The sequence below is a fragment of the Schistocerca cancellata genome, unplaced genomic scaffold (assembly GCF_023864275.1).
Source record: "Schistocerca cancellata isolate TAMUIC-IGC-003103 unplaced genomic scaffold, iqSchCanc2.1 HiC_scaffold_1147, whole genome shotgun sequence".
NCBI classification, from domain to species: domain Eukaryota; kingdom Metazoa; phylum Arthropoda; class Insecta; order Orthoptera; family Acrididae; genus Schistocerca; species Schistocerca cancellata.
In genome coordinates this window covers 8,037,389-8,060,577 of record NW_026047146.1, presented here as the reverse complement: position 1 = coordinate 8,060,577, position 23,189 = coordinate 8,037,389, and the positions used below count along the sequence as shown (strand labels likewise).

The following is a 23,189-nucleotide window of genomic DNA, read 5'->3' as shown; positions in this document are numbered from 1 at the left end:
AGCTACTGTTTATCCAGGAGCTACTGCACATGCAAGACTTACTCTCCACTAGAGATACTGTGCATACAACAGCTCCTGCACACGCTATGGTTGCTACATGAGCTAGAATTGCTGAATGTTCCTGCACATTCCAGTGTAGCTCTACATGCGAGTGTTAATGTGTACACAAAAGTCACTGCAAAAACAACAGTTTTTGCACACACAACATTTACTGAATGCACAAGAATTGCAGCATGCAAAATGGTAACGTATGTATGAGAGTTACTGCATGCATAACAGTTGTTGCACACTCAATACTTACTGCATGTACAAGAGCTATTGCTTGCACAAGAGTTACTGCAGATGCTAGACTTATTGCACCCATGAGAGTAACTGCACACACAAAATTTGCTGCACGCACTGGAGATCCTGTACACACAAGAGTAGAGTTATTGTACATACGAGAGTTACCACCTCCACAACCGATACTGCATGTCCAAGAGTTACTGTGCACAAGGAGTACCATGCATTCAAGGCTTACTCCATAGGATACTGTGTCGCAAGTATATATCCAGAAGAGGAGTTGGTATCACACTATGCATCATTCTCTGAATCATCACTTCCACATCACAGAAGCTATAAAATTACTCCGGTTTTTTTTTTTTTTTCAGGATGATAGCAGCAAAGTGACCAACGCAAATTGTATTTCATTTCCAATGCTTTGGGAATTGACCAATAGTGCATAGTCTTTCGCATGTTGCCCACAGTAAAATACAGACACTTTTGTTACGACATTTAAACATTCACTGTTTCAGTTGATAACTTTTTGTAATCAAGAAACGTATTTTACATCTTAGATTGTAACACCTTTGTTAAATATGTCGCATTTTCTGTCTCGTAGTTAGTGTCTACCAAATTTCAAAGTTATCAATCGCCACGAACGCATTCCGTCATTTTGGTATTTCCAGCGCTTTCTATGGACTCCTGACAATTTGACCATCATTCTGTAACGTCTTGTCCGGCATATGCAGTGTTCGGAAAAACAGTCTGACCAAAATTGTAGGGCAGAAAGACAGCATAAAAAAATAACCTGGGTATAGTAACTAGAGGTCGTAGTTGAATATTTACAGCGCTATGCCAGCATGAAAGCGGTAATCTGTTTCAATCTTTGTTACAACATACAACATGTTAGTTTGTGGTCACTTATTTATTACTTACTTTGACCATTTTAAGACATCTAGAAGCATAAAACATCGACATGTGGTTGTCTTTGTTTCTGAAGAAGTGTTGTCTGGAACGTCGGCTGAGTATTATGCACATGTTTGTGATGTTTCAAGATTTTCTTGATTTCATCCTGGAGACTGGTTAGACTGTGTTTGCGCATACATTTTGAGTAAAGACGACTAGTATGTCAGATTTTAATTGCGTTCCTGTAGCGCCGTAAATACGCATTTGCGAACGCGAATTTCTGTACTCAGATTCCTATGTTTCATACTGTTTTTTCGCCCTACACTTTCGGGCAGATTATTATTTCGCAGCCTGTATAATGTTGCGGAATGGTAAACCTTGCTCAACCACCACTACTTAAATTATGTACTATTTACGTACGCTACGCATATGTCATTGAATGACTTCCAGTCCGGTCGTCCGCCTATTCGTCACTGCAAAGGCAGCACACGACACACAAATTCACGAAAGCACAGCATCTGATCCGCATAATTACACTGTACTGACTGTCAGCACATTTAGACGTTAATCGCAAATGCAGATAGTAGTAATGTAGAACCTGAATTTATTTTTCCGTTAATCAACCGTCTCCTGCAACCGACAGAGCATTGTTGCTGCCTCAGCGATTGATTGTTGCTACTAGCACCGCGGAATGGCACTTTTTAACTTTCTCGTGAGTAATGGCAGTTTTCTGAAGTAAATGAAAACGGCAAAGTAAGTCACATGCAAGTGTTCATAATCGAAATGCAGCGACTTAATTTTTAATGTCTACCCACATGAGAACCTCGTGTATCCCTAAAGTTGCGAGATGAGTATCCATTCCCACACGTGAATCACATTCCCTGCCGCTGGCCAGTTGCACAATTTTAATTTAGGATCCGGAGAGTGCAGTTTCGCACTCCGCACATTCATGGATGGCCTTATGTCACAGCTGCTTCCAGCTGATGTTACCCTACAGTCCTGAGAAGGAGGCGATTGTGTGAGAAAATCTTAAGGAAAACGCGTAAAGCAATCGTCAAAGATATCTTCAAAATGTTTTTATCCAAGCCAGTTAACTCACGTAATACTGTGTTATTATGCTGACCTGGATGACATGCGTTGTGAAGATTATGTGCAGTGGTAAAAGGAAGAACATATTCACACTCCATTGCTTTGAAGTTTGGAGTGGCTAGAAATATTCCTCTCGATTCAAAAAAAGGTCTTAATCGTGTATGTACAATTAGCGGACATGTTGTCACCAGCTATCGCTATTGTAGACGTAACAAAAAAGATGACATCATCATCTGTTTTGTATGCTTGTGAAATTTATTCTCAGTGTGAGAACCTGTTTTACTTTGTGGCAATGAGTCCTCTGTTCTGCCTTTGTTTCTACAAACTGCGTTCGTTAAACGGTAACAGATAAATAACCGATCCGTCCAGGGCCTTTACACACTGCACATGAGAGGAGGTAGACTGCATCCAAGTCAACAATTAATTCCCTGAAAAGGCGATGGAAAGAAAAACAAACTTTTGTCAGCGATATTATTCTGACGTGCCGCTGGGCAGCACCGATCGCGATAACGATGGCCACCGAAGCTTTATTTTACGGTTCTTGACTGGGTTATACGCTCCTCGTTGTCGTATGTGGGCAAACGCTAACCTTGGACCGTGGACCATAGAGATGTTGTAATAGATGGCGCATGCCTCTGTCCCTGCCGTGATGGTATTTGAAACCAAACAGATCAGACAGTAGCGGTATCTGTAGCTGGAATCAAGCAATGATTTCAACAACTGATCTCTTTGTTCAATTAACCAAATTTTCCCAAGGGTCGCAGTGTTAGACCGATAACTATCCTTGTTACGTTTGGCCAGGTTGAACGACAGCAAACGTTTCAAACACTGTCCTGACAATTCTTTATTTCCACAAACGAAGGAATTACAGAAATTCGACGATTTCCTGTTCTTGTTGGACCGTGGCTTATTTAGCTGACCGTTTTTACAGGAGACCTAATATCGGTTTGGCGGGAAGCATATTTACTCAGGAGTAACTGTGATGTGTTTTATTATGATTTACGAAGTACCATTCGTAATGTCCGATTTTTACATGGAATAAAAGGCTATGAATTTTGCTTAATCGAATAGGGCTATCGATACAATATCGAGATAAGAAGCGTGATGTGCCAGAAAACTTTACTTGTAGAGGAAATTCATAATACTGGGTCAAAGATTACCGTTCTGTTGTGTCAAAAATTTTCAACATTCCTAGAGTCTTATATCTGACGACCGACGTAGCTTACATCCCTACTTTCATCGAAAGAAGAATTTTGGAATATGTCTGCTGCGCAGCTTGTGAAGTCATTTGGCTTGAAATTCTCCCTTTGAAAGAGTGCGTCCAAACATTTCTCAGTCCTCCGTTACAGAGAAAACAGTAACCACTTTTGTTTCACGTGTGTTTGTGATGGTCGGCAAGCCCTTGCATCTTAGCAGTACCGACAACTCACCACCGTTAATCCAGCCCTGGAACGCACACGCAGATGTAGACACCTACTTTAGAAAATTTACGTACGTTCTCTGCACATCGCATTCCATGATAAACAACCGTGACGTTATGAAATTTTCACTCGCGTCCTGTTTATTACGACCTACTCTCAAACGCTATTCTTATATTCAGCTCCTACAATCGACAGAGCTTGGTCTTATACTCTTCTCACTAAATAATAATAATGTCGTAAGACGATACGCTTAGTATTCCAAAATATTCCTCCTGTTATTAAGTTCAATCGTCTAAAAGCGGTATTTTTTGTTCGGCTACAGCTGTAATATACTATTTTAACATATAAATGGCGTAGAATTAAACGACAGTTAGGAACACTGTGGGCTGCAAGTGCAAAACGCACAAACTGCCATCGCTTTGTTTCCACTCTCGACAATGGAACCTCCCAAATTCTGTTGCCCAATTGTTAACGGTGTAGTTGCATTTTACTCCTTGAAGTAGTGTTGCCGCATCTTGACGCATTCTGGCCGCGTATCAAATCAGTATCAAACTTGCCTTGATGTCGACACACAAGATATTTATCATTAATATCTACTTCTACCAAATGTGTTGTCTACTCTATGTATTTAAATAGTCCATACTAGAAAACTGCACTAGAAATTGGAGCGAATGGTACATGTACATATTTTTTTTAAAAAACAATGACCAAATTACAGAAAACCGAATTGCTGTACTAGAATTACTGTGCACTACTATAATTTTCCATTTGTCATTAATGCACCGACTTTTACGTAGCGAAGCGTCTCTTGTACTGATAACATTTCTATGAACGATGCGTTCTACGACTCTGTTGTTTCGTTGAGAGCGATGCTTCGATGTAAACGTCGAAATTTCCAGCTACTGTTAAGGTTTTGTAGCGAATGCAAATATCGTTCTGGAGACAGTATTAAGGGGCTCTCAGTTTAGTCAGTATTGGTAACATAGGAAGCTACATTGTCTTCTTGTTGGAAGAAACTTGTAGCGTCTCTTTATTCTTAATCGTAGCTGCACGCACAATCACCACGTCACACGGAGTATGTTGCTATTATGCCTTAGGTTCGCAATGAGACCAGATAAGGAAAAAAGACGCTTCATATCTGAGTATTTAACGTCGTCCTACATTTCTGTGAATGTTATTCACTTCTCACTGTGCGAAATCCTTCGTTTTGGAACTGAGGTAACGTCTCTAGTTAGTAATGGTGGAGAACTTTTTCCAACGGCTGACTCTCCGTTTCCAAACCAGAGACACTATCAAATCTGTCGTCCTTACTAGCCAGGCGATGAAGCGATTTGCCAGCTCGGGTAAATCTTCTGTTTCTGACTTTCATTGGTTAGGGGAACAGACTGAAAGAGCACAGTTTTGTCTGTCTTAATCCACAGGAAACACACGTGCTTCCGGTTACACTGCAGCTAAGAAAACGCTTCACCTCATCAACGTAATCGCAATGATTCGACGAACAGCCTCTGTAAAAGTTGAAATTATTTCTGCGAGATCTGATCTGTGTGGCCTCTCTGATGACAGAAAATGGAAATCCCCTTTATTATATAAAAGATTGTCTGCATTCCTCGATTTTTTCGTTGATAACAGTAGTCTAAATATTTTTGCTTAAAACGTTAGGCGAAGTATTATACTTAGTTGAGGCAAGTAGAAAACGACGGAAAATGTTATAAGTATGGATCGCTCCCCAGAATTAAGTTCCCTTCGCTTCAGTTGTGTTACATATGTTCAAGTCTCGGGATGGCGTCTATTGCTGTTACATTACGGTGGCGTCGTAACATCAGCACTCGCGACTCATTTATCATGAACGATACTGCACTGCCAAACACGTTGCCCCTATATTCGAGTTCCTCTTATTAAAATCTGAAGAAAATTTTTTTTCCATGTTAATGTGTCTCATTTTTGCTGTAGTATACGCCTAATACACCTTGAAAACGCAAACGGCGGACATCTTTCCCATAGGCTTTAACTCTCCCAGTTACAGCTGCCAAATATATAATTGTTAATCTCTTGAACTTCTGATTCAGCAAAAGGATCGCGCGAGCCGTGTAGACGACATGTTTACATCGCTGTGACACCTTCTTTCCCGAAACGGTGCTCTGTTCTGCTTTACATTCCGGTCGTACATAAAAACAGGAACATAGTCGTCTTGTTGGCAATGTGGAAACACGTAAAGTTATCATTTTTGTAACCTCTCGACAAGTATGCCGCCTATTCTCCGTCGTGTCTGAATAGTCGATACCACAAAAGCCATAAAAGAAATAGGTGCGCAACCTATATCTAGACTTAACTGAAAACCGTGCCCCAGTAAGCGTAACTTTGGTCGCTGAATAAAGCACCTCCGCACGCTTTAACGGACATGGATAACACTTTGGAACATACCTTTTGTGAGCAATCTCCGACTTCTCCTCCTCATTCTCACGATTTCACTGGCGTCAGTAGGAAATCCATGTCCTCCACCATTCGTTAACGTCTCCTCTCGACGTTAGGAAAACACCGATAAGTTCCCTGTAACAAGGACAGTTGCACTGCAGAGACCACGTGAGTAAAAATTATGAAGCTCGCAACATGAACGCTTCTTCGGACTAGCAAAACCTATTAAGCATTAACATGTAAACGTGACTACAGAAAAACGGTTCCCGAAAATTTCGTCAGCTGAATCTTGCGTCTCGTGTAAACGTCGTCCGTGTCTGTCGTACCGTCCACCTCGGGTGCTCAGTAAATACGAGGAAACTCACAGGATGTATTGAAAGCTAGTAGCCCACCTTGAAGGAGATCTTGAGTCAAAATTTACCACCTTTCACTTTAGTCAAAACAGATTTCAAAGCGAATAGTGTTTGCCTCTGTGCGGGAGAAAAACGACGGCTACATGGGTCCATAGAACATTGTCCATGTGTTGTAGGTATATATTGAGATACAAATGTGAGTTAATATCATCGTATTTAACAGTCATCACTTCCGAATAACTGAAGACAAGAAAAGTATTTTATTGTTACTCACGATGATAGGAACAATGTGACTAAAGCTGTTAAACATTTGGTTTGTTTTCAATGCTTTGGCAAGTCTGTTCTTTCCTTAACACAGATTCTGTGAGGTCTCATATGTTGGCCCATAATAGCGTGACGGCACTCTTGTCACGACATTTATACATTTACTTCATTGGTTGGTTGGTTGGTTTGGGGTAGGAGACCAGACAGCGTGGTCATCGGTCTCATCGGATTAGGGAACGATTGGGAAGGAAATCGGCCGTGCCCTTTCAGAGAAACCATCCCGGCATTTGCCTGGAGTGATTTAGGGAAATCACGGAAAACCTAAATCAGGATGGCCGGACGCGGGATTGAACCGTCGTCCTCCCGAATGCGAGTCCAGTGTCTAACCACTGCGCCACCCCGCTCGGTTTTACTTCATTACTCGAGGACTTTTTGTAATCAAGAAAGGTATTGTACACCTATTTTCTTAGCTCCTTTGCTAAACGTATGACATTTTCTTTGGCGTAGTTATTTTCTACTGAATTTTAAAGTTACATATCGCTAGCAATGCATTCCGTTATTCTGCCGTTTTTAGCACTTTCTGCGAAGGACTGAGTGTACTGGACTCCTTATAATTCGATCAACATTCTGCCACGCCCCGTCTAGCATATATAGAATGCGGAAACACAATTTGACCAAAAGTGTAGGTCACAAAGGCAGCATAAAATGAAAGAATTTTAATACGAAACTAGAGGTCGAATTTGATTACTTATGGTGCTATAGCAGCACGGAACACACTTAAAATTTTCATTCATTTTGGCCCTTTAAAGACATGAAACATGGAGATGTTATTGTCTTAATCTCTGAAAAAGTACTGTCTGGTACGTCAGCTAAATCCGATGCCCGTGTAAGTACTACATTAAGTTTACCTTGATCTCAGCGTGACAATTGGTTCATCCAAACATCCTGTTTACGAATACATTTTCTGCAAATTACTCATCATTTTGAGTAAAGACATCTGTATGTCAGATTTCAATCACTTTCCTATAGCGCTGAAAATATGTAGTTACGACCCTTAGTTGCCATACACAAATTTCCGTTTTTCATGCTGTCTTTTCCACACCGGCACTTTTGGTCAAATTGTTTCCGCACGCCCTGTATAACGGTGCTGGATGGCAAACCTAGCTCAACCAGCCCTGTTCAAATTATTCACTACGCTACGCATGCCTCATTGAATAACTCCCAGCCCAGTCGTCCGCCTATATTCCGCCACGTCACTGGAAAGCCAGCACGCGATCCACAAAATCGCGAAACCAGCGTCAGATTCGCATAGCGATGCTGTTCTGATTGCGAGCACATTCAGACATTAATCGCAAATGCCGATCGTAGGCTACTAATGTAGAAGCTGAGTTTATCTTTCAGTCAATTCTCCGTATCCTGCAGACCACAGAGCTCAATGGATGCATCATCGGTCGATTGTTGCTGTTGCAGCCACGGAATGACGACAGTTAAACTCAGGCTTTCTCCGGAGTGATTGGGATTCTATTAAATGAATGAAAACAGTAAGAAGTAACGAACGCAGCAGCTAGCAGTAAAACTGCACGTTTCTGGTGATTTTATGCGATGGCAATTTTAAACGGTAAATTACGCAGTAGGACTGAGTTAACAGCTATTACACAAACCCAGGTTTAAAGTTAAGCTCTCCACAGACAAATTAACTAACGTTATCGTCCTTGCTACATTTCATTTTACACATAACTGTCTTCAACTACTTCTTATGAATCAGAGTTTACTATGGCTCTAACTCGTGACGAAGTTGACTATTACTATTACTACTCTCTTATTTTTCTCAGGTAAAGAATGAGCAAAATGCTCACAGGACACAGCAGTCTTGCGTCTAGCATGCGGTCATCCAGGAAACAATTCCTCCTGCCAGAGCATTACCTGTTGCGGCGGAGAAATGATTTTGTAACTACCTCTACAAGCAATTCATATGTAACCTCATAAATTGAATATTTAGTAAAAAGACTAACCGAGTTATGTACTGCGTAGTATGAATGAATGCTGCAATTTTGACGGCAACAACGATAAACTTGCGCAAAATAGAAAGACTTAGCTATAAATGTCTGCCATCATAGGGCTGCCGTGACAGCTAAGTCGTTCATGAAATGTTAATGGTGACAATCAGTCGGGAAGACAGTGACAAAGCTCTTTCGGCTGCAGGAAACGGAGAATTGACGGAGAAATCAATTCGGTTTCTGCATTTCAGGGATCTGCATTTGTGATTGAAAGTGCTCAAAATGAGTTCGGTGTCCTCTGATGCTGGTTTGGTGGCTTTCTGTGTCACGTGATGGCGTTCCAGTGGCGTGGCGGAGGCGGACGACACGACTGGAAGTCGTTCGGTGATGTGTGTGTGTGGCGCACGTGAAAAGAAACGTCATGACGCAAGCAGTGCTGGTTGAGCGAGGTTTGCCCTGCAGCGCCATTATATTCGCCTGGCGTGAAGTGACAGCCTGATGTGCTAAAAACGGCATAATGCGGTGGTACACAGTAGGTACGCAAAAGGAAATGAGATACGTATGACCAAGGCGCTACAAAATAAGATGAAAAATATATTTATTGATTACAAAAATCCCTGTAGTAAGCTACTAAATAAATAAATCTAGTGACAAAAATGTGTGTCACACTATTATAGGGCACCATACGCGACCCTACAGAATCGGTGTTAATGAAAAGAAGGACTATGCATCGTTGGTCAATTGCCAAAGTATTGAAAATGAAACAAAACTATTAACTGTGTTGGTCTCATTGTTCCCATCATAGTGAGTAATGACGAAATACTTTTATAGCGTCTGTGATTTCGAAATGACGACAAAGAGACTGTTAAATACGGTGATATTCACTCCTGTTTGTATCTCGATATGTATCTAAAATACATGGATAATAATCTATGTAACCAAGTAGCTCTCGTTTTATATCTCAACCACAGGCAAACACTATTCTACTTATTAATGGTTTTGACTATACTGAAAGTAGGTAAATTTCGCCTCAAGGCCTTTATCAAGTTGGGCTGCTAGACTTTAAGACCTGCTGCGACTTTACATGTATTTACTGAGCGACGTGAGGTGACGGTACGACAGATACGACGTTTACATGGGACACAACATTCACATGACGAAAATTCCGGAAACCGTTTTTCTCCAGTCATATTAACATTTTAAATGTAATCGGTTTTGTTAGTCCCAACTAGCGTCCATGTTGCGAGATTCATGATTTTCAGACGCATGGTCTCTACAGTGCCACTGTCCTCGGTGCTGCGAATTTTCATCAGTGTTTTCCTAATATACAAATAATGGAGAGTATGGATTTCCAACGGACACCAGTGAAATAATAAGGATGACGATGATGACGATGATAATGATGATGATGATGATGATAATGAGATTTCACATAAAGGGATGTTCAAAACTATTATCCACATCCGTTAAAGCGTTCGAAACAGCTTTCCTGAGCGACCGGAATTACGCTAGTTGTGGAACGACAAGCGATGCATCGCTGGTGCAAGAGTATTCCATCCAAAAGTTGAGGCGTGTAGGGATGCTCAGAAAACTTCTGAGGGAGTAAAGACACATTCATACAGCTGTGCACAGAGTTTGAGGATATTTTATCATTGGACACTGGAAGTGTGGGGGAGCCTTTGCCAATGAGTGAGTGGGTGACTGTGGTTACAGCTTTCAGTTTTCAGAACTGTTTCTCACACGCCGACATACGAGTCCCGTAGGAACTTAACACAAATTTCCATGAAATTTGTAAACCTAGAAAAACAAGAGTCTGTAAGACCGCTCAATGGGTAGAGCGATTTTGTACCCAGTTCAGTCCTTGAACTTCTCTTATGTACATATTGCCTTTGTCTTTCCCTAGTATAGAATATATTACATATTTACTTCATATTCTTACAGTGAGCGTACCACGCTCGTGTTTACTTGTCCTTTCTCTGTTTATGTAATATATATCACTAACTATATAATTTCATAAATTGACTGCTAAGGTGTTTTATTATTCTGTTCTGGTGCCGGCGTGTCACAGGGTATGATGAGCTCTCTAGCGGTTCAGTTGCTCTAACCTCTTGTCGCCTAAGAGTGTTTTAGTGGCCATGCCAAGAGAGTGCGCAGATTACTTACTGAAGACTGTATTTTCATGCATTTGACTTTTTTCCATACTTACTTTATCATTTTTACATAATTATGTTAGCTTCGTGTTCTCATGTACGTCATTATTTTTTTGTACATAAAATCGCTACAACAGCATACAGAATTACATATTGTATCTTAACCATTTCGTTTTAACGGTTTAGATTTAACTTCAGGCACATTTTCATTTGTTGCATTCTATCACTGCTGTAGCTTATACATACGTTAAGCCAATTGTAAATTTTACTTACTGCATTCTTCCTTCATTGCATATTGTGCTATTATGTAAACGATGAATATGGGTAGGCTCTGGCTACTGTTCAGCAGTGTGTTGTAAACAATAGCGCTGTTAACAAGATTACTCTCTCCACACTATGGCCTAGTTTACACCATACTTTAAATACACTGATGGAAAAAATAACAATACAAAGAAAATTTATGTAGAGTAATGGCATTTCGGGAATGTATTTGTTTGCCAAACACATTTAAGTGATTAACATTTCAATATCATAGATTGATGCAAGCGCGAGATAAGACATAGCAAATATGAAATGGTGGTACATTAATAACCGGTTTAACCGCCAGGATCTTGATTCCAAGAATGCAAACGTGCATGGATTGTCTTGTACAGGTGGCGGATGTCAGTTTGTGGGATGGAATTAATGATGGTTGCAGATGATGCTGGACTTGTCATCTGATGATGTCAAATATGTGTTCAACTGGACACAGATCTAGTGGTTGAGCAGGTCAAGGAAGCCTGTTGACACTGTATAGACCATGTTGGGTTACAATGTAGGCGAGCATTATGCTGTTGCATAACGTACCCTAGAATGCTGTTCATGAATGGCAGGCAGTACAGCAGCCCGTATCACCAGACTGACGTAAAATTTCGCAGTCAGGGTGCTTGGGATAACCACGAAAGTGCTCCTGCTGTCGTAGCAAATCGCACCCCAGACCATAGCTCCAGATGTGGGTCCAGTGTGTCCAGCACACAGATAGGTCGTCACTAACACCGAGGCACAGCCAACTTTCATCAGAAAGTGCGGCAGACCTCAGCCCTGCATTCCATTGTGCTCTCGCGCGACGCCACTGAACTCGCCAGTGGCAGTGGTTTCATTTCAGTCGACTGCACGCTGCAGGTTGGCCGACTCGCAGCTGTCCTTAAAGTAATTGATTTGTAACAGTTTTTTATGTCACTGTGAGCCCAGTTGCTACTCAGGTTACTGCTGCAGATGCAGTACGGTTCATCAGAGCCGCATGCAGAGCAGAATGGTCTCTCCCCTCTGTCGTTCTGAGCCCGGTTTTCTTCCGACTGTACATTCTCGTGACGACTGGTGCCTGTAATAATGCACAGTGCCTTTATTCCTGCCAAATATTTCCTAAGTATCGCAGCTTGTCATAGCCCTATTACATGACCTCATTCAAATTCAGTGAGGTGTTGATAAGGGAGTCTTTATAGCTTTAAAGGCATTCTTGACTAACATCCCCACGCTACGTCCAATCTCAAGAATAAAAAACACTGACGACCGTTAAAGCGTGTATTTAAAGCGAACCTAGTCTGCATCTTTATAGTGGCACTACTAGCGCCACACAGATGCGACTCACGCGAAATTTGAATAGACATCATACCTCAGATGTAGAAACACGCCTCTCAACTTCCATTTATGTCGCACAACTCCTTCTTGTTTTATTGATTTTCCCCCGTCAGTGTGTATGCAACGATGCTAAGCTGATATTGTATTTATCTTGTGATCATGCTACTAAGGCTTCATTATGCTAAGACATGTTTTAAAACACTCATGCCTTCTCATATTTAAGCCCATGTTTTCCAAAAGTGTGCCAGTAATAATTTTCAATGTCGTCTATTTTATTTTTCAAAATGTAGATAGACTATAACACTATTTGTTTTCGGTTCATTTAAATTTTTACAATTTTTGCTTTAAAATGTAAAGTAAAGTGTCTCTATACTAGAGGTTGAAGTTCTTGGCATTGTATGTAAGTAATGTACGTGAAATACTATGTAAACTGTCTATCGCGATAAATAATTTTCTGATGACATTTTGTATTTAATTGTAATTTAATTGTAATAAATGGTCACAGTTAGGAAAAATGTAAGAAATAGGTGTTATGTAAAAGCCAGGGTGCTTTTGAATGGAACGAAAGTGGCTCTGGAAATGGAAGAGGTGGCAAGTGCGAATTGGCGCGTTACCTAGAGCAAGTGCGGAGAGTAAGTCACACAGTCTGTGGCAGCGGTGATTGAGGCAACACCCTTGTGCAGCAGGAGCTTTGAATGCCAATTTACAATTGGTACAGTATTTTACTTTTGCACAGCGTGAACCATTAATTTAAACTGTGTTTTGTTAATGAATAATAATTCGTGAACTTTAAAAAAACTGGTCTACCCTGTTGTTTCACCCTAATTTTATAACTGTGTAGGGTTACTTCCAAGTGTTTGATTAATCTTTCCTGTTTTATAGACTTATGAAGTGCCAAGCTAATATAAATAGGCAGCATTTAAATTGTTTTTGGGTAAAAAGTTGTCTTAGTTGTTTCGCTGAAAGGCACAATGAGAATTTTAGTTAAGAGTACTAATACGTCCTCTTGGGTAAAATATTCCTCATGTAATATAGCCCCCATTCGGATCACCAGGCGGGGACTACTCAGGAGGGCGTCGTTATTAGGAGAACGAAAACTGGCGTTCTATGGATCAGAGCGTGGAATGTCAGATACCTTAATCGGGCAGGTAGGTTGAAAAATTTAAAAAGGGAAATGGATAGGTTAAAGTCAGATATATTGGGAATTCGTGAAGTTCGGTTGCAGGAGGAACAAGACTTCTGGTCAGGTGAATACAGGGTTATAAATACAAAATCAAATAGGGGTAATGCAGGAGTAGGTTTAATAATGAATAAAAAAATAGGAGCACAGGTAAGCTACTACGAACAGCATAGTTTACGCACTATTGTTGCCAAGATAGACACAAAACTCAAACCTACCACTGTAGTACAAGTTTATATGCCAACTAGCTTTGCCGATGTTGCAGGGATTGAAGAAATGTACGATCAGATAAAAGAAATTATTCAGAAAGTGAAGGGAGACATGGGGAACTGGATTCCATAGTAGGAAAAGGAAGGAAAACTATTCTGTGAATATGGAATGGGGGTAAGGTATCAAAGAGGAAGCTCCCGGTAGAATTCTGCACAGAGCATAACTTGATCGTAACTAACACTTGTTTCAAGACTCATGCAAGAACGTTGTAGATGTGGAAGAGGCCTGGAGACACTGGAAGGTTTCAGCTATATAATGGTAAGAAAGAGATTTAGTAACCAGGTTTTACATTGTAAGATATTTCCAGGGGATGATGTGCACTCTGACCACAAGCTATTGATTATGAACTGTAGATTAAAACTGAAGAAACTGCGAAGAGGTAGGAATTTAAGGAGGTGGGACCTGGATAAGCTGAAAGAACAAGAGGTTGTAGAGAATTTTAAGGAGAACATTAGTGAACGATTGACAAGAATGGGGGAGGGAAACACAGTAGAAGAAGAATGGGTAGCTTTGAGATATGAAATAGTGAAGGCAGCAGAGGATGGAGCAGGTAACATGATGAAGGCTAGTAGAAATCCTTGGGTAACTGAAGAAATATTGAATTTAATTGATGAAAGTCGAAAATATAACAATGCAGTAAACGAAGCAGGCGAAAATGAATAAAAGTCTCAAAAATGAGATCGAAAGGATGTGCAAAATAGCTAAGGAGGGATGGCTAGATGACAAATGTAAGGATGAAGAGGCATATATCACTTGGGGTAAGATAGATACTGAATACAGGAAAATTACAGAGACCTTTGGAGGAAAGAGAACCACTTGCATGAATGTCAAGAGCTCAAATGGAAACCCAGTTCTAAGCAAAGAAGGGAAAGCAGAAAGGTGGAAGGTGTATATAGGGGGTCTATACAAGGGCGATGAACTTGAGGACAATATTGTGGAAATGGAAGAGGATGTAGATGAAGATGAAATGGAGGATCTGATACTGCGTGAAGAGGACAGAGCAATGAAGGACTTAAGTCAAAACAAGGCCCCGAGTGTAGAAAACATTCCGTTAGAACTACTGATAGCCTTGGGAGAGCCAGCACTGACAAAACTATACCATCTGGTGAGCAAGATGTATGACACAGGCTAATACCCTAAGACGTGAAGAAGAATATAATAATTCCAATCCCAAATAAAGCAGGTGTTGACACCCGTGCTATGGGTGTGTGCTGTGTGGCACCAATGTCTTTCAAGATTGAAGTCTACTTGAAGTACCCATGTGGCCGTGTTGGCCGCATTCTGCCTCCCACACCACACATTGAACACCAACCCATTACTCAAGCACAATGTCATTAGGTGTGCAATACATCATAACTGAGGATTGGCCTGTTATGACATGATGACAAGCACGTCATTTTTGGTGACAGAACTGGTTTGCTACCATACACGCACTCTTCACTTGAGCAGTAGAATGTATGAATATATATTACATATATATGGTGAAAATTGGTGTGTGTGTGTGTTCGCTGATGGTACAGTATGACCACTTAATATATATATATATATATATATATATATATATATATATATATATATATATATATATATATATATATATATATATATATATATATATATAAGGGTGGTCCACTGATCGTGACTGGGCCAAATATCGCACAAAATAAGCATCGCACCAAAAAACTACAAGGAACAAAACTCGTCTAGCTTGAAGGGGGAAATCAGATGCCACTATGGTTGGCCCGCTAGATGGCGCTGCCATAGGTCAAATGGACGTCAACTGCGTTTTTTTAAAATAGGAACCCCCATTTTTATTACATATTCGTGTACCTGTAAAGAAATATGAATGTTTGAGTTGGATCACTTTCTTCGCTTTGTGATAGATGGCGCTGTGATAGTCACAAATATATGGCTCACAATTTTAGACGAACAGTTGGTAACAGGTAGGTTTTTTAAATTAAAATACAGAACATACCTACGTTTGAACATTTTATTTCGGTTGTTCCAATATGATACCTGTACCTTTGTGAACTTATCATTTCTGAGAATGCATGCTGTTACATTGTGATTAGCTGTAAATACCACATTAACGCAATAAATGTCCAAATTGATGTCTGTCAATACGTGTAACAACATTGCTTTGAACAGCGAGTAGTTAGCCTTCTGTAATGTTCGCACATGCATTGACAATGCACTGACGCATGTTGTCAGACATTGTCGGTGCATCATGATAGCAAATATCCTTCAACTTTCCCCACAGAAAGAAATCCAGGGACGTCAGATCTGGTGAACGTGTGGGCCATGATATGGTGCTTTGACCACCAATCCACCTGTCATGAAATATGCTATTCAATACCGCTGCAACCGCATGCGAGCTATGTGCCGGACATCATGTTGGAAGTACATCGCCATTCTGTCATACAGTGAAACATCTTGTAGCAACATCGGTAGAACATTACTTAGGAAATCAGCATACATTGCACCATTAGATCGCCATCGACAAAATGGGGGCCAATTATCCTTCCTCCCACAATGCCGCCCAATACATTAACCTGTCAAGGTCACTGATGTTCCACTTGTCGCAGCCATCGTGGATTTTCCGTTGCCTGATAGTGCATATTAAGCCGCTTTACGTTACCGCTGTTGGAGAATGACGCTTTGTCGCTAAATAGAATGCGTGCAAAAAATCTGTTATCATCCCGTAATTTCTGTTGTGCCCAGTGGCAGAAATGTACACGACGTTCAAAGTCGTCGCCATGCAATTCCTGGTGCATAGAAATATGGTACGGGTGCAATCGATGTTGAAGTAGCACTCTCAACACCGACGTATTTCAGATTCCGATTCTCGCGCAATTTGTCTGCTACTGATGTGCGGATTAGTTGCAGCAGCAGCTAAAACACCTACTTGGGCATCATCATTTGTTTCAGGTGGTGGTTGACGTTTCACATGTGGCTGAACACTTCCTGTTTCCTTAAATAATGTAAACGAACTATCCAGCGAATGGTCCGGACACTTGCATGATGTCGTCCAGGATACAGAGCAGCATACATAGCACACGCCCGTTGGGGATTTTAATCACAATAGCCATGCATCAACATGATATCGACCTTTTCCGGAATTGGTAAACGGTCCATTTTAACATGGGTAATGTATCACGAAGCAAATACCGTCTGCACTGACGGAATGTTACGTGATTCTACGTACTTATAGTTTGTGACTATTATAGCGCCATCTATCACAAAGCGAAAAAAGTGGTCCAACTAAAACAGTCACATTTCTTTAGGTACTGCACGAATATGTAATAAAAAATGGGGGTTCCTATTTGTCTGCAAATGTCTGCTTGTGTCTGTGTATATGCGGATGGATATGTGTGTGTGTGCGAGTGTATACCTGTCCTTTTTTCCCCCTAGGGTAAGTCTTTCCACTCCCGGGATTGGAATGACTCCTTACCCTCTCCCTTAAAACCCACATCCTTTCGTCTTTCCCTCTCCTTCGCTCTTTCCTGACGAAGCAACCGTTTGTTGCGAAAGCTTGAATTTTGTGTGTATGTTTGTGTTTGTTTGTGTGTCTATCGACCTGCCAGCGCTTTTGTTTGGTAAGTCTCATCATCTTTCTTTTTAGATATATACGTACATGCACTGAATTGCACAAATCTTAAATCTTTTTCTATAAGAATAATGAATGCAATTTCATTTCATTCTTTTTTTGCTATACTCAGACATAAATGTCTGAATAAAGTGCCATATTTTTTTACAGTAGGGATGTACATCTGCATTGTAGATTTCTTTCTCTAAGATGGCATTATTTACACTTCATTAAAAGCATTGTAATATAATTACAGTTAATGCTAGGCAGATGAGTGGAACAGCGCTAGCTCTGTGGGTTGAGTGACAGTGCAACACAGGTAAATTAGCCATCTGACTGCCCAGCCTGGCTGATGGTGATGCGCATTGGCTGCTATCTAGCATGGCATGGTCAGAGATGGAAGCTGTGGCACAGCTGGCCCTTTGTACACACTTGCTCAGTGTTGTGGCATGGGGTGGTGTAGGAGCACAGGATGGTGGTGTAGAATGGTGAGGTCCCTTCCCCCTCACGTAGTGTTAAAAACTTAGCAGAAGTGGACAGATCCAAATGTAATGAAAATTGGACCTAGGGCAAGCAATGTGTGTGTGACATCCAGGGAATAGACACATGAATTCTATAAGTGACCAGACTGTTATAAATAACCGTGAAGTTCTGAGTGACTACTGGCTTAAAACAACCATCTTATGTGGTTTTTCATGTCGCTGAAATGCTTACTATCCCCAGGGTGAATAACATGTTTGCATATCTATAAGGTCTGAGTGGCGTCCTTCATCTAACAGATAGCCTTGGACCTGCAGGTGAAGAAAACATTGTTTGTCTCAGGTGATAAACACAAGGGAAACATGCGAAATCTTATAACAATGCAGGTTGTGCCCATATCCTACATTATTCATTATAAATGCCAGCACGATCATGCACCATCATGGATTTCCAGCGAATTTATACTTAGGACTACAGCCATACATCCAATGCTCTCTCATAGGAGTGGGGAAAGCCATCTAACACACTTGGGAATCTTTAAAATTCTCACTAAATTTTGAATTCACCGCCAATTTTTGAATTCCTGTCACTTTATACATATGACAATTGACTGGAAGATTAGATACCCAGGAAGCAAATAGAAAAAGGTTAACCAATCTGTAAATCTGTTCGTGTGTTCTTTAGGAATATGAAATCAGAACTAACTTTATTATATCCATGTGCAGAATGAACAACTTTATGAAGAAATATTCTAAATTAAATAAAGGCAATTACAATATGTTATGTGAATCTGGAGGAGGCAAAAATTCTACTCTTGCAGCGAAGAGAACGGTATGTAACATTCTGGAGGAGGTATTTATGAGTAGATAGGAAATCACTATCAGTGGTACTAATAACTACATATTAAAAAAGTTCTGACAACATTTCTTGATTTCATTTTTCTAAATAGGTAAAGAAGATATATATTAGGTGAGAGTATGTTATAATAATGATACAATGAAGAAGGATGATATTTATAGTAATGGAGGCTGGTCTTTAATGGGATCCAAAGAAAGGGAGGCTATGTGATAGGCCAAAATGGAGCGATCACTTCGCCAGAGATGACAATAATCACGAAAATAATTTTATACTACCATCTCCCATAGTCATCAATAGTAAATGAGGCAATTTTTTCAGGTGATATTGTTGTGGTATGGATGTGTTTGGTGTTACAAAGAAAAAGGAACAGATTCTGATGGTGACACAAGAGAGACAGAGTAAATGGGGAATCCCTGGTGGACTTTCATGACCAGAGGCTGAGAAGCTGACCACAATGAGGAGCAGCGATAATAATCAGGAAAAGTCAAAACCTATTGTTGAAAATGGGAAAAACTGCACAACCTTCCTTGTTTATAAATAGTTCCATAATTCTCTCTGAATTGTAGCACTTGGTAGAGATGTGAATTATTAATACTGAACGGAAACATATTTGTATTTTTGATAGTGAATCTGATCTGAAAGAAGGTTCTGATACCTAAAAGATTTAGAGTCTTGAAGTTTCTGTGATCATATAAAGTCAGTGATAAAATACTTGTCCATGACATCTAGTTTTCCAGTTCACATAGCACTAACATAGGAAAATTCAAAGCATAATTCTACTAGATTAAAGTAACCACTCGTTTAACTAGTTGATGTGATAGAAATTCATCCTCTAGAAGTATCTAGCTTCTTAAGGACACAGAACGATTAAACACATGAGAGTAGCGATTTTTATTCCTTTTGTATTCAAACTAAAATTGGGTTTCCAAAATATTTGCATCTGAACGCTCATGGGAGATGTTTTAGCGATAGGAGTCAATGCCTGAAGAGGCAGAGTTTGGATAAATATTTTTAATGGTCAGTGACAAACCGTTGGTAGCAAGGACTTTTTTTAAATTTGCTCAGTAGTATAGATCTGGTGAAAATCGTCTTCATTAGTATAAAATCAAAAGTAGAATAACAATCTGCATTGAGTAGTTATGACATAAGAGGTGTACATGTCTGTTTTTTCACTTTTTCACAGTTTAAATTTGAATAAATGTAATTGATTTTCTTGTAATTACTCATATATTCCAGAAGCAAGAAAGAAGAAAAAGAGATAAAGTTAGTACACATACAAAAGAAGTACACAATCAAAAATTAATCTATTGGGAAAACACGGCTTAACAGGAAGGAATGGACATAGGAGGTGATATCTCTGACCATTGAGCAGGGTATGTCTTTGCTTTCCAGCTGTGTATATGTAAGAAAGCAACGAGTGGTACTAAAACCTGTCAAGATTTTGTACATAAATAAACTTACGAAATAGCAAAAAGAACTCTTGACAGACGCTGTTGAGAGATTCAAGAAGTTCATCACTAAAGAAAAGGCTGGATAATTCATATGATTTCACACATTTTTCTGAACTAAGGAAGATCACAGAATTTCAGTGGTAATTTAATCGAGCCTAAAGCTCACATCCAGCCATCACAAATATTGAATGATCCTGAATATTAAAATTTATAATAAATGAAAAGCACCAGTTTGCTTTTGTTCTACAATATTACTTTTATTGTTAACCAGTTTTCGGCTTACAAGGCCATCTTCAGACATTTACTGAGTATTATCACCAAAGAAGTTAAATATTAGCAGACAACATTGGAAGAGAAGTAACACATATAGACTGATGTATAAACATACAGAAAGTAACATCTTTGCAATGAAAAAGTAAAAACTGAACTGTACAGGAATAACAATGGAGTAGAGAGGAAAACATTTAGCACAAAGTAGGAACAGCATGCCTACATAACAGTTTTTATTAATAAACAAAACTAATAAAATAAAATAAAATTAGTACTAGACAAGGCTTCATCAGGAGGTATAAAACATGGAGAGTGATACACAACAAATTAAAAGAAGAGACAGTTACCAATGTAAATGCAGAGTACATAAGGAACTTAAGCAATGTCAATAAGATAAACAGAAATAAATAAATGCAGGAAAATGGAGGTGTTTGAGGGAACCTACAGTCTAAGAGTGTGGTGGTACTGCATTTTAACATTAACATTAAATCAAAGCAGTGGCTGTGTAGCAGTTTTAATTAAATAAATGAGCAAAGTAAATTTGAGCAGTATTTGATGAGACAACTACAAGGAGTGTTAAACATGGAAAGTAATACAACTACCAGTTAAAAGAAAGCCTTAACTATGAAACTACAGTCTATGTGGGATACAAAGACAACTTCAACAAAACAAAACAACTTAATGAATACAGGAAAATGGGAATATGTAGGAAGAGAGAGTGTGGGAAGTAATGAATAACAAAGATGATTGTATGAAGTTTAGGAGAGGGGAAGTCTTGAGCTGTGTCTGGTCATTTAGGATGAGATCTGGACTGTGAGCAAGATTTTTGTTAATTTCCAGGGCTTCGAGCAGGTTGAGGTTATGGCCTTTGTTTGCTAAGTGAAGTACATGGGACACTGGCTGGTAGTTGTGAGCCTCACTCAGTACATGCTCAGCAAATGCAGAGTCTGAATTCTGCAACCTCCAGCTGCGTTCATGTTCAGCCAGCCTAGTTGATATGTCTCTGCCTGACTGACCAATATAAAATTTGTCACAATCAGAACAGGTGATTTTGTATACCCCACTGTTGGCTAATAAATGGTTCTTGTCTTTGCTATTAAAAACACACTGGGCTGTCGTGTTCCTGCTGACATAGTAGGAAACCCTATACTTTTTGTTTATTATAATGTTGTTCTACCAAGAACCCACTGAAGATTCTGTTAATATGGTCAAATATGCCACAACCGCACAATTATCCGTCTTTTATAGTAGATTATTGAGACAAAAAGCAAAGTCTACAACACACTTGGTTTAACAAACAGTGTTTGCAACGCAAAATTAAGCAAAATACGTCTACATAAAGTCAAGAGGAACATCCACCGCTGCAAACAAAGCCGTTGGCGTCGCAAGATACAAGTGGATAAAGGAAGAAATGGTATCGTGTTCGTGACAACATGTGTACACATCTAAAAGTGGTATATATAGCAATTACATCTGAGTTACACACCTGTGAGTTCGACGTTTTCGATCGAGAAGTTAGTCAAAGTGTAAGTGATCTTATTCACGATGTATTTTTGCGGCAGAATGAGAAATTATCTACGATTAGGAAGGTGAGTGTACCTCTAACCTCAAACGGTAAACAAAATTTTTCGCAACGCGTAATTAACTTATCGAACTTGGTTCTGTCTCCAAACGAACAATGAGTGCTTGAGAAAGGTTTTTAATTTGCTCCTCCCCACCCTCCATCAGAAAAACAACTGGATGTTATGAAAGTTGATATTGAATATGCCATAACGAAAGGCACCATAGTTGCCAATGCACTAAAGAACGAAACCAAATTCGTGTGTAACATCCCACAGTCTACTGACTTTCACACCCTCAAGTACTTAAAACAGAAATTACAACACCAAGGTATCATTGCCACAAAATCTGATAAAGGCAACAATATTGTGCTTTTGAACAAATATGATTATATGGATAAGATTAATGATTTCCTGAATACCACAGGCTTCCATGTCCTTCCTAAAGACCCTACTAAATTGTTCAAAGAGGATATTAAATATGCAATCAATTCATGCAAAAGCATATTGTCTGAATTTGAAGCAAAATTATTAACCAATACGAACCCAGTGCCTCTTAGAATGATGGGCTTCCTAAACTGCATAAAGAAGATGTTCCTATTGGTCCAGTTGTATCATCATTCACTGCTCCATCTTACAAACTAGCCAGTAAACTGGATGTCCTAATTAAGAGCAAGACTAAATTAAAACCAAAGCATGGTATTTCAAACTCTGTGGACCTAGTAAACAAGTTAAAAGGTATACCTGTCTCACCCAGTAATAAATTAATATCCTTTAATGTCAGCAATTTGTTTTCTAACATACCAGTAGTAGACTGCATTGATATTCTGAGAGAGCTGATGCACAAGCCTAATGTCAATCCTGTAGAATTGAACGACTTGAGACTGGCCACACAGACATGCCTCGCACAGAACTATTTCCTGTTCCAAGGGACTCTTTATAAACAATTAGATGGCTTAGCTATGGGTTCCCCTCTTAGTCCACTGTTGGCTGAAATATTTATGGACCATTTTGAACAAAATTATCTAAAAACAGAACCTTTGAGTGTAAACATCAAATACTGGT

General features: G+C 39.7%; 1 protein-coding gene across 1 annotated transcript in view; it reads right to left on the bottom strand.

Annotated features, from left to right (window-relative positions):
* Window positions 1-6,112: 6,112 nt before the first annotated feature.
* LOC126159807 (zinc finger protein 99-like) overlaps window positions 6,113-23,189 on the bottom strand; it is a 161,345-nt gene continuing 144,268 nt past the window's right edge. The window contains exon 7 of the mRNA XM_049916609.1: window positions 6,113-6,224. Within this exon, the coding sequence (XP_049772566.1) occupies window positions 6,152-6,224 (73 nt within the window). The 3' untranslated portion in view covers window positions 6,113-6,151. The remainder of the gene's footprint in view (window positions 6,225-23,189) is intronic.